We start from the raw sequence: 18,933 nt of genomic DNA on the forward strand, positions 1-18,933 counted from the left end.
TCTTTTGATATTTCCAACTATCCTGTACCTACCCTCTCTTCACCCTCACCACTGACTACCTCCACTAACACTGATCTCCTCTGTAATCACCCTCATAATAGAGGTGATCCATTGTCATCACTCAACAGAAAACCATCGCTCTCCTCTAAATTCCCTCTGTGTTTTCTTAAAACTGCCTTAAATGCCGCACAAACTCTGACTGCTCCCCTGACCAACTGTCACTAACTACATTCACTCCCACAGAGTTGCCCCATCGTCAGCACTACTGTGTTCACGGACCGTCATGTGCCCTGGGCCATGGAGGTGCTGATACTTTCCTAACTACCTCAGCTGTCTCTAATAATCTCTTTAACCATCCCATCATCGCTAATCACAGCCTTAACTATACCCTCACAGAAATTATTCACCATCAACACCCCATATAAACTTTATCCTCTAGTTACCTCCACAAACTGTAATCACTCCTCAAACTGCCTGCACTAACTGTAACTACCCCCTCACAGAGCTGGTCCATCGTCAACACTGCAGTCCCCACAGGTCGTCAGGTTTCAGGACTATGAAGTTTCTGTTGATTATCCCTCTAACTACCGTTACAAAATTTAATCACCACTCCAGCTACCCCTACAAACTATAACCGTCCCTCCAACTACTCCCACAAACTTTAATTCACCTCTCCCGCAATTCATTGCGGAAGGGTGTATGTGATCGTCGGCGTTTATTTATTTGTGAGACTGTGCATCGATTAACTCTAACCAATGAACGGATCATCTTCAAACTTTGCACGGGTGTTGGGTATGTGGAACTTAGGAAGTGGTTCGATTTTGGTGAATATCCACCAGGAACAAAGGATGGAGTGGGGGCCCTACCCCTCCCTATTTGGAGCAAATTTTCGAAGTGCCATAGGAAGCAAATGGTGAGAGATAGACACATGGTTACTCTTAATCACCAATAGGAAGTCATATATGGGGATTCTGTTGGCACCATTACATTTGACCTTGAGTGGCCAAGATCAAAGTCAAGGTCACACATATTTTTTATGAGTCTGCATCGATTAACTCTTGAACCAATGAACGTATCATCTTCACACTTTGCACAGGTGTTAGGTATGTGGAACTGAGGAACTGATTCGATTTAGGGGAAAATCCACCAGGGGTAAGGGTGGGAGTGGGAATCCACCAAGGGTAAGGGTGGGAATGGGGGGGAGGGGCAATTTGGGGGCGCGGGCGGGTTTTTGTGACCTTGGGTTACATTGCTTTAGTTTTCCCTCGAACTAATCCTACAAACTTTAATCACCTCCCCATCTACCCCCATAAACTCTGATCGCCCCTCAAACTACCCCGACAGACTCTAAACACCCCTCAGTCTACCCCCACAAACTCTGATTACCCCGCCAGCTGCCCCCCTTAAACTGTAATCACCCCTCCAACTCCCCCCGCGAACTCTAATCACCTCTTTAACCACGCCCACAGAGCTGGTCCATCGTCAACACTGCTGTGCTCACGGGTCGGCAGGTGTCCCGGGCCATGAAGGTGCTGATCGTGTCCCAGGCGGGCAAGGTGGCCGATGTCACTCTGCAGTCGTCTTGCAATTGCACCGATGAAGCTGCTCTTAAGGTGATGCTTCATGGTTGTTGTCTTTGATGCTGTTGCACTTTATCTTTGTAATCGTCAGCATCGTCATCATTAATTATCACCACCATCTTCCTCATCACCGTTCTTTTCACCATCAGTCTACTATCCTCCAATGTCACATTTGTAATCATCTTTATCATCATTATACTGTTGCTGTTCCTTGTTGCAATTGTACTGTTGATGTTGAAGGTAACACAAGAAAAGAAAACAAGTACAGAAGTGCTAGATAAATGCATAAGCTTCAGGGCCGCTATAGAGGGCTTGGCTAAAGTCTTTGAAGTTACGAGAGTGAAGCAACCCGTTTCCGAATTACGTTAGTAAACGACGGACGAACAGGGCCGCTCGTAAAGATATTTTTCCATCGAAAAAGCTTGTGGGAGTACAAGTGACCCCTCAAAGCTCACTCACCCAATTAGGGTTCACCATTTTAGTTGGGTGAGTGGTCCAGTTTGTCGAGGTTGAAATGAAAGGAATGTAGTTTCTGGATTACCTCACATCTTTAAACCCTTCAGTACGATGGCAACTTTTTACTCGAGGAAACATCAGTAGGACTAGTCCTGTCCGTCTGTCGCCAACTTTTTCGGACACGGTATACTTCACTCCCGCGGAGGAGCAAAGTCACACCACGCCACACTGTACAGTACACCATGAGGCATGTAATTAACCGAAGGACGTTAACCAAAGACCCGTGAAGCTCCTGCATCTAGTTATACTTGTTTAGTTCATTACTGTTACATTCAGATGATTAGATTAAGCTCCAAGAGTATATCTTGTACTGAAGGGATAAGCAGTCTTTTCTATTGTTTTCTCAGTATTTACTTTTTTTTTTTTTTTTTTTTTTATTCTTGTTACACCAACCTATCGGATACCCCTCGTGGCGAAGGAATTAACACTGTCCCCTTGACTATCGTAATACTGCCTGAAGGAGACCCCTATTATAGAGGAGGTTGCAATTGTTGGAGTTTTTTCAGTTCCGTGTTGCTATAAATATTCCAGGGCTAGTGTCTGCAGTCTGTATCTGTAACTTCTTAATCCTTGCATTACCATGCCGATTTTTAAATCTTGTTCTAACCAGTGATAGTATTATTAGAAGTGACCTCCGGGACAGGGGGAATTAGGTAATTTATTAGCTCTTACTCTGTTGATCTTGATTTAGCAACTGACACAATTATACTGGGCTTAAGGAGTTCCTGAACTGATGATATTTCTTAGGAAATTCGTTTAACGGAGGCAAATGTAAAATAGAAAAGACGACATGGTAGTGAAAAGGTTAACCCTTTAGTACGGTGACATCTCTTGCAATTTAAACAGAGTACGACCAGCTTTAATGAACGATCTTTTTCAGTTTACTAGCGAAGGAGTTCCTTCAGGGTTTATCTAACCCTTACTGTTCGAAAAAGCTCCCCTGAGCTGATTGAAACTGTAAGTAGCACGAAGATAATAACTCAGACGGCATTGTGCTGAGAGGGGTTAAGGGGATCTTCAGCAGAAGGGCTATAGGGACCTTTCAAATTGAAGGGTTATGTGAAGAAAATTCTCGTTAGTTGGAAAAGGTAAAATAAGAAAAATCATCGCACTGTAGGAGTGAAGGTGCTAACACTGTCTCTCCTTCCCAAGGTGTCTGCGTCGTGTACCTCGGTGTACCTGGACGGCTCGGAGGTACGGGGCAGCCACAACGCAACGGTGGTGGCACGGTACGACATACTGACAGGAGCGGCCGCCTTCACAGTGTGGATGCCAGAACTGCCACTCACCGTACATGCTGAGGATACCAAGCTCTCGCAGGTGGGATGATGAGGAAACGTGGTTGGATATATATTTTTACCTACATGTATCTGTATAGGTATCATTATCTGTGTCTGTATCTTTATCTTCCTGTTTTCTCGCTGAGTTCGGTTATATCTTATTTTGCCACCTGTCCGTCTATATTTGCTGGGAATATCTAGCTCCTGCAGGTGAGACAAGATCTTTCTCTATTTACGTTTCTGTCTCTGTCTTGGTGTGGATACTTGAACTGCCACCTACTGTACATGGCGAGATATACACAGCTCTCGTAGGTGGGTGAGAGAGACCAGGTTGGATCAGTATATCTGTCTGTCTCTTAATCTTCCTAAGCATGTCAAACCTTCACAGGCAAGAGAAGAAGGGCTTCTTGGATTTGTCTACATATCTGTTTGTATATCTCTGTCTCTTCGAAGACAAAAAGCTCTCACAGTAAAGTAAGGCTGAGGATATCTGTTGGTATCTAGCTAGAGAATGAAAGTAATGCAAGTATAAGTGGCTGGGGAATGGCTGGGAGAAGGAGAGATGTGAGAAGAGAGGAAGAAATCAGTAGGATGGAAGTTGTGGAAGCAATGAAGAAAGTTAAATTGGAGAAAGTCCCAGGAATTGATGGAGTGTGTGGTGAATGCTGAAGCATGGGGGAGTGATAGTAATAGAATGGGTGTGGAAGATATGCAGATTGGTCTGGGAGGAAGGTAGAGCCCTGGAGGATTAGAAGTTAGGTATAACTATTCCCCTGTACAAAGGAAAAGGGGAAAAAGAAGTGTGTGGTAATCACAGGGGCATTTACCTTCATAGTATAATAGGAAAAGTATATGGTAGGATACTTACTGACAGAGTTAGGGAATAACAGAGGAATTAGTTGGAGAAGAACAAGGAGGTTTTAGGAAGGGAAGAGGTTGTGTAGATCAGATGTTCATTCTAGATCTTTAGTGGAAAAGTTTCTAGAGAAGGGAAAGAAGTTCTATGCAGCCTTCATGGATTTGGAGAAAGCATATGACTAGGTGGATAGACAAGGATTATGGAAAGTATTAAGAATATGTGGAGTAGATGAGTAGTTGTTGACGGCCGTGAAGAGTATGTATGAGGGTGCTAAGGCTGCAGTGCGTGTGGATAGTGAACTTAGTGAATTCTTCTGTTTGAAGGTTGGATTGAAACAAGGATGTGTAATGTTTCCATGTTGTTCAATCTGTACATGGATGGGGTTATAAAAGAGATACAAGGTAGGGCAGTGGATGTTGGAGCGGCCCTAGTGAGAGAGGGCAGTGTTTGGAAACTCCCTGTACTGTTGTTTGCAGATGATACTGCGTTGTTAAGTAAAGACGAAGGGGAGCTGCAAGGCTTGGTGGATGAGTTTGGGAGGGTTGTGTAAGAAATGGAATCTAAAGGTGAATGTAGGGAAGAGTAAATTGATGGTCTTTGAGATAAGTGAAGTCAGTGAACGTACAGTGAGATTGGATGGGGAGGAAATGGAGAATGTGAGTGCGTTTAAGTACTTGGTTAGTGTGATGAGTAAAGATGGAAGTTTAGAGGGTGAAGAGCTTGAAAGAGTGCAACATGGAAGAAAGGTTGCTGGTTCCTTGAAAGCAGTGATAAGAAACAGAGAAGTATGTATGGAAGTGAAAAAGCTACTACATGACAGTATTGTGATACCAACTCTGACATATGGAAGTGACGCTTGGACCTTGTTGGAGGGACAGAAGTCAAGAGTGAGAGCAGTGGAAATGAGTTTTTTGAGAGGAGCATGTGGAATCACGTGGAGAGACAGATTGACAAATGAGGAAGTGAGGGAGTGTTGTGGTGTGGATGTGGATGTGATAGCAAGCGTCAGGAGAAACACATTAAGGTGGTTTGGCCACGTGGAGAGGATGGATAGTGAGAGACTGACGAGGAGAGTGAATGTGAGTGAGATAGAGGGGGGGAAGAAGGAGGGGGAGGCCAAGAATGAGATGGGGGGATGGAGTGGAGAGGTATATGAGAGAGGGGGAGGGGGTGTGAGCTGGGAGCAGGGCAGTGAAATGGCTGAGGACAGAGCGACATGGAGGCGATTTGTTTGTGGCCACCCCTTACGGGATTAAGGCGTCTGGCAATAGATAGATAGATAGATAGATCTATGTAATCTACGTATTTGATTACATGTTTGAATGTCGGAACAGTCACTCGCCATACATGCTGTAATAGGGGAGAGTTTGCTTTGATATCTATTTATTTACCTGCCCTATCCCGCTCACTCAACCTCTCACCTCCGGTGACACACACACACACACACACACACACACACACACACACACACACACACACACACACACACACACACACCGTCACCTCACCTCTCACACCTTCATCACTTACCTCTACCGTACTTCCTCACCGACCATCCTCTCACCCTCTCCTTCGACTCAACTCCCATTCCTTAAATCATAATCCATACGTCACACACCCTTACTCCTCTTTCACACACCCCTCTCCCCTTCTCCTCCACTGTTACCCCTGTTACATTCACCGCAGCCCTGTTTCTCCACTTGCCTCGCCTCACACCCTCAGTACACCCCACACCTTCACATCACTCCACACTGTCACCACGCTCAACACTCTCACTTCACCCTAACCCTCACCTAACCCCCAACTCCACCCACACTTCATCCCTCACCCTTTCTTTATCCCACACTCTCACTTCACCCTACACCCTCACCTCACCCCACACACACACACACACACACACACACACACACACACACACACACACACACACACACACACACACACACACACACACACACACACACACACACACACACACACACACACACACACACACACACACACACACACACACACACACACACACACACACACACACACACACACACACACACACACACACACACACTTACTTCGCCCTGCACCCTCACTTCGCCCTGTACCCACACCTCACCCTCATCCTCACCTTCACCGCATCCCACACCCTCACCTTATCCCCCACCCTCATCTCACCCCCACCCTCACCTCACCCCACACACTCACCTCACCCCACACCGCCACTTCACCCCGTACCTTCACTCCTTCCCCTTCATATTGTATCCTCTCAGCCTCACTCCATACATCCCTTCCCCCCACCAACCTCTCAGCTCCAGCAAGTGCTTTTATATCTCAGACCCCCCAGTGATCACCTAAAATCATTTCCTGCTCCTCTTTCTATTCTCTGTATGAAATTCTGAACTGGTCTTTAATACGTAAGATACAGAATTGGTAGTTTAAATAACATTTTGGCCTCATTTGCTTATTACAATAAGGATAATAATTTTAATTATAGTGTATGTCTGTCTTATTGCACTGTCGTTGTCATCGTTGTCGTCACCATTGTCATTGACATCGTCATTGTCGTTGTCTTTGTCATTGCCGTCATCCACCATCAGCTCACCCCATTTGCACACATTTACATGGAATAGGGAAAGATACCTCTTGGTTAAAACTCTTAAAAGTCAAAAGAATTGGGAGGCCGTGCTTTCGCAGTCCGTATTCGTACCTCACTGAGGACACGAATCAGAGGAGAAAGTCCCAAGTTAAGCATCCCATTTTTCTTGTGGCATAGGGGTAATACCATTGCTGGTACTGATCAATGCTCACCACATCCCTGTACCTGTACAGTATTTGGAGGAGAGGTTAGCTCGCACCTTATACAGTACTCGCCTTGTACACATGGACAGTATGTGGCAAGTAGTCCTTCTTCCTTGTCCCTCGCGATGATTACCATATATCATTAATATATTAGCTGACAGGTATGCATACCAAATTGGACTGTGTAATGGAAATCTGCTTTCAGTGCATTTGTAACTTCGGATTTATCCGTAGAGCTTCTGTATTCCTTCACGCCACCCACCTCACCTTGTTAGCATCTCCACCATCATCCAGGCATGGGAGATGATATAGTACAAACACCATACTGCACCACCACCACCACCCATGTTTTGTTCTTGTTATTCAAGGTCAGATACCACCACGTGATGTGACACATCACGTTGTTAGTATGACGATAGATTTCCACTTTTCTAGAGTACCCAGTTGCGTATGAAAATTGGTCATTAGACATGAATGGCGATCGTTTTCTCTTTCAAACGATGCTGTGCCACCTTCAGTCATGGGTCTTTGTCATAGGCTAGAATGCATTTGTATTCTTTAGGATTCTTCTATAGCTGAAACTTAGCCCGGTGGGTACAAACAAAACTACAGACCACAGGAAACTGGAATTATTTGTATTCTGTCTGCTTTTTGTCCACGATTTGTCAGTATTCCACGAGCCATTACTATTTCGTCTGACACTGTGTCCGCCTCGGCAGATACGTGGATGGCGCGCCCCAGACCCCGCCACCCACGCCACCTATGCCATGAAGTCTGGCTTCCTGCACGGTGATCACGGCAGCAGCAGGGGCGTCAACCAGGCAGAGAATGCCGTGGCCCCGTATTGTTCTGTGCGGTACCAGCAAACGCCAGTACAGGTGAGAAAGAGAGAGAGAGCGCTACCAGCAGGCTTCAGTACGGGTAGGGGGAGGGGGGGTAAGGGAAATAAGAGAAGATATGGAAAGAGCAAGAATAAGAAATGAGAGGGAGGAGGGAAGGTGTAGGGTGAGATAAAGAGAACTCATGGTAAAGAAAGAAGAGAAAGAATGATCAGAAGATGAGGGGATGATAAGAGAATTGTGAAGATTTTAGCGTATTATTTTGTTTTTATTTCATGCTCTAACTAACCCAGTTCCTCTTCTCATATTATTCTAATGTAATCCGTAAATGTAGCGTTATATGTTGCCTGGTGGTTGATATTAAGGCCATAAGCTTTATCTTTTATCCGGCAACCTTAACTGACAACTGTAGACTCACTCTCCACTGTAGACTCACTCTCCACTGTAGACTCACTCTCCACTGTTTAGTCCTGATTGGAATATATCACATAGGCACGTCTTACGTGGTATTGTTTTACTTAGTTTTTTTTCATTGAAGTTGCTGAGGAAAGTTGGTCGTCATTTGCATTGAAGTTGCACAGAATGAGAAATGTTTGCATATTATGTTTATGGCCCTCAACCATGAGCCATATGTAATACTTTGTCTGCAGATATAATGGGCGTTAAGTGAAAAGTATTTGTGCTGTTCACACAAGTCAAGAGTGAGAGCAGTGGAAATGAGTTATTTAAGAGAAGCCTGTGGAGTCACATGGAGAGACAGGCTGACGAATGAGGATATAAAGGAGCGTTGTGGTGTGGATGTGGATGTGATAGGAAGCGTTATGAGGAACACACTGAGGTGGTTTGGCCATGTGGAGAGGATGGAGGGTGAAAGACTGACGAAGAGAGTGTATGTGAGTGAGGTGGAGGGGGGAAGAGGGAGGGGGAGGCCGAGGATGAGATGGAGGGATGGGGTGGAGAGGTATATGAGAGAGGGGGGTGTGAGTTGGGAGCAGGGCAGTGAAATGGTGGGGGACAGGGCGGCTTGGAGGCGATTTGTTTGTGGCCACCCCAAACGGGATTGAGGCGTCTGGTAATAGATAGATAGATAGACTTTTTGTAATCTTTAACCAAAAGTACCCATTATAGTACTTTGTTTTTCTCAGTCAAAACATTACCCCCCATTTTTTAATATGTATCGCAAGCATCCTAAGCCTGTTTCCCACTGATGAGTTAATGTGGTTGGAGGGTTTCAGAAATGGTGTAGGAAAACACAAAAGTGGAACCATGAGGTGTTTACCAAGTGAAATGGACCACATACTCATAACGTCATTCAAACCTGCTAAAGTCTCAGCTACGCCTCACAAGTAAATAATAAACACATTTTTAAATAAGTAACTTTCATCAGTCATGCATCATTTTATAACAGGTGAAAGGTGTTGACAAAAATAACTGATAATTTGCTGGTGATGTGAAGTGTGATTGACTGAATGTCCCTCTCTTTTCACTGGGCATGCTGGTTAATAAAATACTTACTGTATGACTGTGCTTTTTGTTTATCTCTGAATTTTTCCCAACACCATCTTTTAAATGCCAATTAAGGTTGGGTTGATGATGATTGTCACTGTGATAATGTCTTTCGTATTTTAACATAAATTAGTCAGATAAATCAGTCATCACAGTAGAGAGCCGTATTAATGAAAGGGTTGCAAAGTGTCAAACATTATCCTCTTCACTACCGAAGGGCATAACTAAAAGAAATATGGTAAATAAGGCGTCATATTGTTTAGGGGGATCACTGATAATCTGTATATATCTATTATTCTGTACAAGTATGTATTAACTGATTAACTTGTCTTCTACTTACGCTCAGTAAATAGTGATTTTAAATGTCAGTCATCTCTTGTTCAGGAAACTTTGGGGAAGCAAGGCGGTGGCGGAATCGGTAGAGAGGCGGCCTTCAGTCCTAATGGACCCACTTTCGAATCCCGGCTGGGGCAGGGAATATTTTAAGGATCTGAATTTCATAAAAGTAGACTTTCCTGATCAACGAGATGATCCGCCGACATGTCGTAAAAGTACCCCTGCTAATACCAATGCACCAGTCCTGTATGAGACAGCCCTAGCATATATTCAATATCGACGGTGGGTGTTAGCGCCGAAATGGTGACATGTGGAGATGTAGGAGGACTACTGGGATTTGGGAATAGGCCCTGAAGCCTTTGCCCAGAGTCGGTCACGTTAAAAAAAAAAAAAAAAAAAAAAAAAAAGTTGGAGTAATTAAGCGACAGCTGAACTGTAATTCCTCCATGATCCTTTCTGTATGCATTCACTGGAATATTAGCCTTACAATAAGTATTAATTTGTCTTTGTATTCACAGGTGTATGGTCGTTTCGTGGCGGTAGACGACAATAGCGGGCGTCAGTCATACCTATTGTCCCGCCGTGCCCAAGTGCGCGTCACAGAGCTGGTGGCCCACCTCCTACGAGTGGCCGACACCTCAGTGGCCATACTGGACCACTCCACACTCATTGGACGAGCACCGGGACACACAGAGGTCCAGGTGGGTGTAGGAGAAGGACAAGTGGATGGGAAATGGAGTGGAAAGAGAAAATACGCAAGGTTGTCAGGGAGGGGAAGTAGGAAAGAAACAGGGAATGGAAAGTGAGAGTGTAAATAGAAAGAGGAATGGAGTGGAAGTACTGTAGAAGGATGAGAGAGAGAGAGAGAGAGAGAGAGAGAGAGAACTGAGGTCCTTGATAAGTAAGTGTTAGTGTATAAAGCAGCAAAACTTACAACATGTATGCAGTGAATTCTTTTTTTTTTTAATTATATATTAGTTTGAGCAGAATACTGAAGGGTTACATTTCGGTCAACTAAACTGAGCTAAGCTTCCATGGCTTATCAGGTTGTTAAAAAAAAAAAATTACAAGGTTTAGATAGATTTATTGACTGTTGCTATTGTTTAATTATTCTTTTGTGCATTATTTTATTTTAACCAACATCATCCCATAGCTCAAAGTTGGAAGTAAGGGTTGGTGTGATGATTATGATGATGATGATGATAATGATAATGATAATGATGATCATGATCTTGATTGATCATGAAGATTATTATTTATTATGCTTCTGTTATAGAGCCAGTATATCAAAGGCTTGAACAGTTGTGTGACCCATTTCATTCAACTTGCCATTTCATACTTTGACAGTTTTTTTGTTTGTGGCACTTTCCTGTACCCATTTTTAAGTGAGAATAACTGTTGGTATAATGTTTTTTTAAGTATTACTGTAAAGCCAAGATTCCAGGCTTGAATGATTGTGTGACTCATTTCGCTGATCATGCCACACAAGTGTTTACCTTCTTCTGTGTTTTCTCTTTCTTTGTGTCTGGGTCCTAAGTGGCAGTGGCCATTATCCACTCACATGATATAGCGGTGCCTACTTCTTCCTTTTCACCTTTAGCTTTCTTTTTCTGTATCTGCCTCCCTTTACTCATATATCTTCCATCCTTCCTTTCACGTTTTATTACTCTTCTTTCCACTTCAGGTGGCTCTACAGTGAGTGACATACATAATGGTTTTCTGCAACCCAGGAAACCATTTACAGCGTTGGGTGGTATGCCTGTAACCATATAATGGGGTGATGTGGAACCTACCGAGCAACCCCTGTTTACTGGGTGGAGAGACGCAAATGTGGAGTCAGTCCGGGAACCAAACTACACATTTTCTGGCACCTCGCTGTGGCAAGGAACATCAGTTCACTGCATGGGACAGCCCTGCAGTGGCGGTTGCTTGCCTGCAGTAGATGGGTCTGCATGGCCAGACAGACTGGAGTTAACAACAACCCTTTTAGCTTAGTAACGGTTTCTGTGTTTTACTCTTGCTACCACCAGACGTTCATAGTCAGCATGGGAAAGACTTTTCAAACTGAAGGGGTAGATGTCTTAATAATCCCCATCAATGTGAATTCTCTCCCAGGTTGAGTAAAATTACCTGGAGTTAGGAGGAATAAACTAAACTGAGTCCTCAGCATGCACAAGGGGTTAAGTAAGTACATCTGAGCATGTGTTTTAACATACCATCACAGGCGGTTTCATTAAGGTTCTTGGGTTCGTGCTCAACCAACGACAATAAAAAATTTATCTGGGAAACACAGACTTGTCTAATGCAGTATAAAACACAGTTAAAGTACTGAAGACTGTCTGTGCCATTTTCTGATTTCCAGTAATTTATCTATCCCCATCTGTTTATCTGGGAGTATCTATTGACTGATCGACCACTATATTCCATTATCATATGCAGTGTTGTTGTAATGCATGTGGGTACAACACAAACACCCACACATTCTTAGCTCTAGGTCAACTGTAGCTTGTCATTTTGTCCCGTGGAGCCAGTAGCCAAACCAGATTAATAAACTGCGCTAAACTTGCTCTCAAAAGGCGCTACAGTGCTTGCAGAAACTCCAGAATATCACTAGAACTGTCTCAAAACCTCTGGACCCCTGCCATTATACTGTTCGTCAAAAATAGGAGTGAAAAAAAAAAATCAAGAATACTCGTATCATTGTAAGGTGCTGTAATCTATAATATCGCTGAAATATTAATCACATCTAGAATATCACAATATTACAGTTTGCTAACCCCATCAGCGTAAATTAGACCTAGACATTTTTAGATTTCATGCCAAAACTGTCTGTCCACTTTATTTTGAAAGCTCCCTACGTATGGCTGTATCGTCTGACTGCGACCGGAACAACTAGAAAGACGTCATCACACAAAAGTATTTGATGGAGATTATTGCAAACCCTTCACAATGCAATGTTACTCCTAAGGTGGAAAAAAAAAATGACATTTCGAATTTCCAATCCTCAGTAGAAAAGCAATCATACTGAAGGGGTTAAATGACAACTCTGCACTCGTTGGATGATACAGATAAAACGAAAAGTTGTCGTCGTAATCTATCCCTCAGTTGCATGATGCTACATCCTGTGAGGGCTTGCAATGATAAAAGTAGTTCCAGGCGTTACTATTCCAGCTCAGTAACGACCCACTTCTCATGTCAACCCTCCTTCCGCCACACGAAGAGTGCATTTGTCACCCTTCATTTTGCCCCCCCCCCCCCCATTTTTTTTCAAATCCACAAATAAGTACACACAAAAACGAACAAAAGAACCTCTAGGTAATGTCCTTACTCAGTTATGACCCATCATCCCACCATACTGAGTGAACTGATTGTAACCCCTCCTTATTTTCGGTTAATTTGCCCCCACAAACGCATCTCTCCGGGACAATTTTTAAAACTGCGCCTCCGAACAATAACTGACAGGGAAAGAAACTCCATCGGACAAAAGTTCCCCCGGGTTTCGCTCAGTCAATTTACAAACTTGCCCCGCCAAAGTTGCTCGTCCATTTTAACTCCGGGGAGTGCCATGATGAAGGGTAGCGAGGATTTTTGCTGGCAATTTGTCGCCGGGTGAAAAATGCATCCGTTACCCATGCAAAGGTTTTCTCTTTTGTGTTTTCTTTATTACTGTTTGGTTGTGTGCCGGAAAAGTTGAGAAGTGAAGTTATGGAGGGGAGGCCAAGGCACAGAGACAGACAGACAGACAGACAGACAGAATGACTGAAGTGATGTTGGAGAAACCACAGAGGAGGGTGGAGTCAGAAAAGTTGAAATGCAGGATAAAGATAACAAAAGTAAGGAGGGGGATACGAAAATAAAGACAGCGAGAGATGAAAGAATGAGGAGGAAAAAATGATGCAAGAGAATAAAGAGGAGGGGGAGGGTAGGGAATACAAGAGACTAAGAAAGGCAGGAATAAAAGGAAATAAATAGGTAAGGAGGAAGAGAAAAAAGGAGGAGGAGGAAAGAGAAGCAAAGAAGAGGAGAATGAGAATAAGGAAGAAAGGAGGGAGACAGAAACAGAAAGAAGGAAGGCGCGAGAAAGGAGAGGAGGAAAAGGATGAATGGGGACAGGACAAGAAAAATGTTGCCATGAAAATGACGTAGAGAAGGAGAGAGAGAGAGAGAGAGAGAGGTGGGGGGAAGAAGGAAGGAAAGAAAGAACAATAAAATTAGGAAGAGTTAAGGAAGGGTATTCTGATAAAATCGATTATTAAGGTGGCTTGTTGATCTCTTGCTTCTTCGTCCTCTTTTATTCCTCTTTTCTTCTTAATAATCCTCTTTTCCTCTTCCTCTCCTTTCTTTTTCGTCGTCCTCGTTTTTCCTTCCTCTAACTGCCCTTCTTTTAGCATTTGTTTTTATTTTCCTTTGTATCTTTGCTGGTGGTCTCAACTCTCTCTCTCTCTCTCTCTCTCTCCCCCCCCCCCATAATGTGGGTGTCTGAACCCTGTCAGTTGGGGTTCATCATATTTATTATACTCGTGCAACCAGTAGACGATTTGTTGCAGCCTGAGAGGGATTGCACATGGTAGAGGGAGCACTGAAAAATTGCCTTGTTGAGCACTTCAGTACCAGAGATCCTTCCCAAGTTGAATGAAATCATGCGATGGTGACTTGAATTAATTTTTTTAATGTTTGCTCATTAAAGGGGTTAATCTCATGCTTCAGTGATCAGGTGTCCACTACTGTGCTCACTACACCACCTGCGCCTTTCATTACCCCTGCTACTATAATTGTCCACTTCTCATTTCATTGTACTTGATTGACTCATCTTTTCTCCAGTATATCCCATTTCATTTCACCAGGATGACTTAGCTGTCCTCTTCATATTTTACTCCTTCATCTTCCTCATGTCAGTGCTTTGCATATTGTTCCTCTTTTCACCTTTTTTTTTTAGGTTCCCTCTTCATTTTCATTGTTTTCATTATTTCACTTTCTTCACATCTCCAATACTATTTACAGTACCCCTACATTTTCCCATTCAACACCATACTGCTCCTGTTTCTGGATCACACCCCAGGGCCAGCTTCAGTAAGCTGTTTGTAGAGGAGGGGTCCAAAACATCTGTTTATACCCACTTGCAATTATGCACTTAAAGTTCATAGTAATGAAATATCTGCTTAATCACAGTTTATTTTCAAACCAAAAACTAATGACCGTCATCTGGAGTCAATAAGTAATTTTATTTTATTTTTATTTTTTCATTATTTCTGTATACTATACATTTTTGTTGCAAAGAAAAATGATTCAGGCAAAAAAAGATGGGTCCATATTCATTTAATACCTTCCTTAAAGATTTCATTTTTACTCTTAAACATTGGAAGTGAAAATGAAAACTTAAGTGCACCAAAACATTAAAGAAAGTTAACAAACAAGTTGGATTTATGGGCAGAGCATTCATATTCAAATTGGAGAATATCATCCATACGTTGTACTGTTCCTGGGTAAGTCCACATGTGGAGTATTGTGTTCAGCTTTGGTCACCGTAATACGAGAAAGATATAGAGAAGCTAGGAAGAGTGCAGCGAAGAGTGACCAAAATGATAACTAGATTGAGAAAGAAACCAGTCGAGGAACGTTAGGAAGAGTTAAGCTGTTTAACTTATCTGATTACAAAATGTAAGGGGATTTAAGTATTCAAATTTTTTAAAGGACATGACTATGGTTGTAGATTAGTACGTCATAGTAGACCGTTCTGATTACACTGGAGGTAATGTATTTAAAATTATTGGCAAACATTTCCATTCAAATGAAGATTTTCTTTTCCAACAAGGTTGTAAACATATTGAACAAATTGCCTAGGAATGTGGTTGATGGCAGTACAGTAATAGCTTTTGAAATTTTGCTTAGATAAGTATCAAGCTTCGATTTTCCAACTTAGCACATTCTCGGTCTACCTGTCTATAGCCAGATCCCTTCATCCAGTTGGGGGTGGCCACAAGCAAATCACTTTTTATGTCGTGTCGCCCTGTCCCTAGCCGTCTGGCTGCCCTACTCCCAACTTACACCTCCCTCTCTCATATATACCTCTCTGCTCCATCTCGCCATCTCATCCTTGGTCTCCCCTTCCCTCACCACCTCACACACATACTATCTCCTAGTTTGTTTCACTCTTCATTCTCTCCACATGGCCAAACCACGTCAGTGTATTTCTCCTAACATGTTCTGTCACATCCACATCCACACCCACACCACAACACTCATTCGTGGCTGAATAATATGAAAAACTGAAAGTTATTTACCTCTCATTTAGGTCATGGTAAATGCAGCATCAGCACTGTAGTTTGAAATTAATGATACTTTTCCCTTAGTTTCACTTTTTCAGTCTTTCCCATGAAATATTCACGTCAGTTTTACTGTGTTGCATGGTGGTCAACCTTCTCACTTTATCCTGCTCGCTTTGGCAGGATTTTGGTGGGTGGGTGTGGTTGGGGGGAGCTTTTTTACTTTCTTGTCCTTATTTTCTACTGATAAATAGTTATAGTATTCTTTCAGACAAACAGCCCCGGATGGACACAAGGTTTGTTGCTGTTTGCTTTCCTTTGTATTCCCTACTCCCTTTCAGATCTGTCACTGTACCATCCCTTATTTTTAGCTGGAAGTAAATTTGGGACACTAAAGATGGATTCCTCATTCTGCTCTTTCAGTTGCCCCATTTTACTTCAGTATTTTCTAAGATTTACCTTTAATTTTCTTCATCATTATTATCAGTATCCCAGTGCATCTGTCATTAATGTAGTATAAAATGGTGCTTGTACGAAACACAAAGACGGATATGAAAAAAAAAAAAAAAATGTAGCAGAGCTGTCAGAAGAATGCCCTATTATTAACCGTAGACGTTTTTCTTAGCGGCTGACCTCTTCACTTCAAGGACACTTTAGAAAACTATTCTTTCTACCATTAGATGCCTTGTAATGAAGAAATCAGTGAAGTTTATATCTAACCGTCCAGTTTGATATTGTAGGCTAGGCCATACAAGGCAAGACATCGTCATCATCTTGGATGAGCCGCCATGCCAAGGGAACAGCAGCGAAACATTGACGTGAAATAGGTTTCTCGCTCACACCACACCAGTTTACCAGGCGGCCACAGATAGCGTTGAGTGTAGCGTATGCTTACTTGGATTGCTTGCACTGCATGATTTGATGATGATGCCTGTATTTTGTCTTATTTTTATCACATTTTACTTACATTTAACCCTAACAATGGCTTCTACGAAAGATGCATATGTCAGTTGTGGTGTCAAGCATAAACACCAGTCTCTTCCGATACAGACAGTCCTCCTTGATGGTGGTTAATTGGTCCGCCAAACTCTCGCAGTTACGAAATATCTCCATAACCAAATAAAGCAATAAATGCAAATAAATGGTAATTGGTTTAGGGTCCACACGTTTACACTCACTTTTTTGCCAGACACTCCCAAAATGAAAAGAATGGATCAGCAGTGTTTACATCGATTCTGCTACCTCGATCGTGAACCAGACATCCCTTTTTCCTACACATTTTCCTTGGTTAACTTTGTGAGCCAGCATTGTTATCAGTGTCTTTTGTCTCTGAATACGAAATTTTTAAAGTTAACGACTCGTAATGATCAATTTCTGTTCGTGTGAATACGACGCTTCCCAAAATTTCTCATTAATTTAGTTAAGGTTACCCTTAAATACTATATCACCACTTTAGTTTATTCTTATTTATAACCACAGTCAAATCAAAGGGGTATTTTCTTCACTGGTATCCACTGTGACAATTTATAAGTGAGTGTGGAATGCATAAAGTGGTATTACGTTTCAGGATTGTTTGTGGAAGCCATTTGCCATGAGGCACGTTACTTTAGTAACTGATACGTAGCTACCCAGTGACCAAGATCTAAAGACTAGTCATAGTCTTTAGAGTTTAGATCTTGCCAGTGACTACCACGCTGGCTGCCCATATCTTCATATATGTTTTCACTCACCTATCTGGTCACAGTAGTGTATTAACGGCTGTTTGGGGGAATTTAATGCAGTTAGATATTTTTATAATGCTGAAAGCAAAACAAACAAGTGGAGCCAGGCACAGCAAACCTCGCCCGACAGCAGTTACTGTATTGCTATTAAATACCGACTCAGTGCGCAATTAAAGTATAGGGTAATGACGCAAATGTTTTTACTTTACGCCCTCTGAAAATCCGTGATCTTGCAGTTGACCTTTCAGGGTCACTCAAGGTCAACATCCATGCTGCCAAATAAAAGCCCATATGAGACTTTCTCTATCTTGGTAATAGTAAATATCTCAATCTTCAACGAGTTACGAGTTATAGCCCCCTGAATATGCGTGACCTTGAGTTTGACCCTTCAAGGTCACTTAGTCAAAGGTCAAGGTACCAATTGAAAACCTATATGGGATTTTCTGTATGTTGATAATAGTAAATATCTCTCTTTCTTCAACTAGATTCGAGTTATTGCCCCCTGGAAATCCGTGACCTTGAGTTTGACCTTTCAGGGTCATTCAAGGTCAAAGATCTTGGTGCCAGATGTAAGCCATATTACGAGTTCCTGTATGTTCGTAATAGTAAATATCTCTATCTTCAACCGTTTTCAAGTTATAGCCCTCTGAAAATCCGTGACCTTGATTTTGACCTTTCAGGGTCACGCGATTACCTCCAAAATTTAATCACTTTCTTTTGGGACCAGTGCCCACATATCCTTAAAGTTTCATATAATTTCATTCTTCCGTTTTTCCATAAGGTTGCTAACAAACAAACAAACAAACTCGACCAAAAACAGTATCTCATTGGACTCCCTCTGGGTGAGGCAAAAAGCAGAATAAGGTATAGCTGTTGAAAAAAATGGACTGTGGTGTTACCTTGCAGAAGTTGTTTGACACGTAATTATTGTATTGGGTTCTCAGCGACTTTTAAGAAGCATAGGGGCAAAAATACTGAAATTCTATGCAGACAGTGGGTCGAAGAAGCAAATAAACATTAGAGAAACTATGAAAGGTGATAATAGCACTGAGCATGAACAAGTGAAGATGGAATGGTTTCAAAAGCGTCGGATGAAGGGGATTTGTCAGGCAGCTAGGTAACGAACCAGGCTCAGTTGTTCCATAATGAGTGTCATTACACTGAAAGGTACTGGGTCAGGGTTGTATTGTTGAATTGTTATACGTGACCTCCACTGGTCCCTCTTGAATTATTGTAT

At 42.5% G+C, this 18,933-nt stretch overlaps 1 protein-coding gene across 1 annotated transcript in view; it reads left to right on the plus strand.

Annotated features, from left to right (window-relative positions):
• Positions 1-18,933, plus strand: part of dtn (transmembrane protein 132C dtn) — a 330,593-nt gene that overhangs the window by 289,171 nt on the left and 22,489 nt on the right. Inside the window, exons 5-8 of the mRNA XM_080274048.1 lie at positions 1,470-1,613; positions 3,249-3,416; positions 7,751-7,909; positions 10,231-10,413. Coding sequence (XP_080130174.1) covers positions 1,470-1,613; positions 3,249-3,416; positions 7,751-7,909; positions 10,231-10,413 — 654 coding nt within the window. The remainder of the gene's footprint in view (positions 1-1,469; positions 1,614-3,248; positions 3,417-7,750; positions 7,910-10,230; positions 10,414-18,933) is intronic.

This window comes from Coenobita brevimanus, chromosome 57 (genome assembly GCF_032717465.1).
Source record: "Coenobita brevimanus isolate Jiangsu-jjx chromosome 57, ASM3271746v2, whole genome shotgun sequence".
NCBI classification, from domain to species: Eukaryota; Metazoa; Arthropoda; class Malacostraca; order Decapoda; family Coenobitidae; genus Coenobita; species Coenobita brevimanus.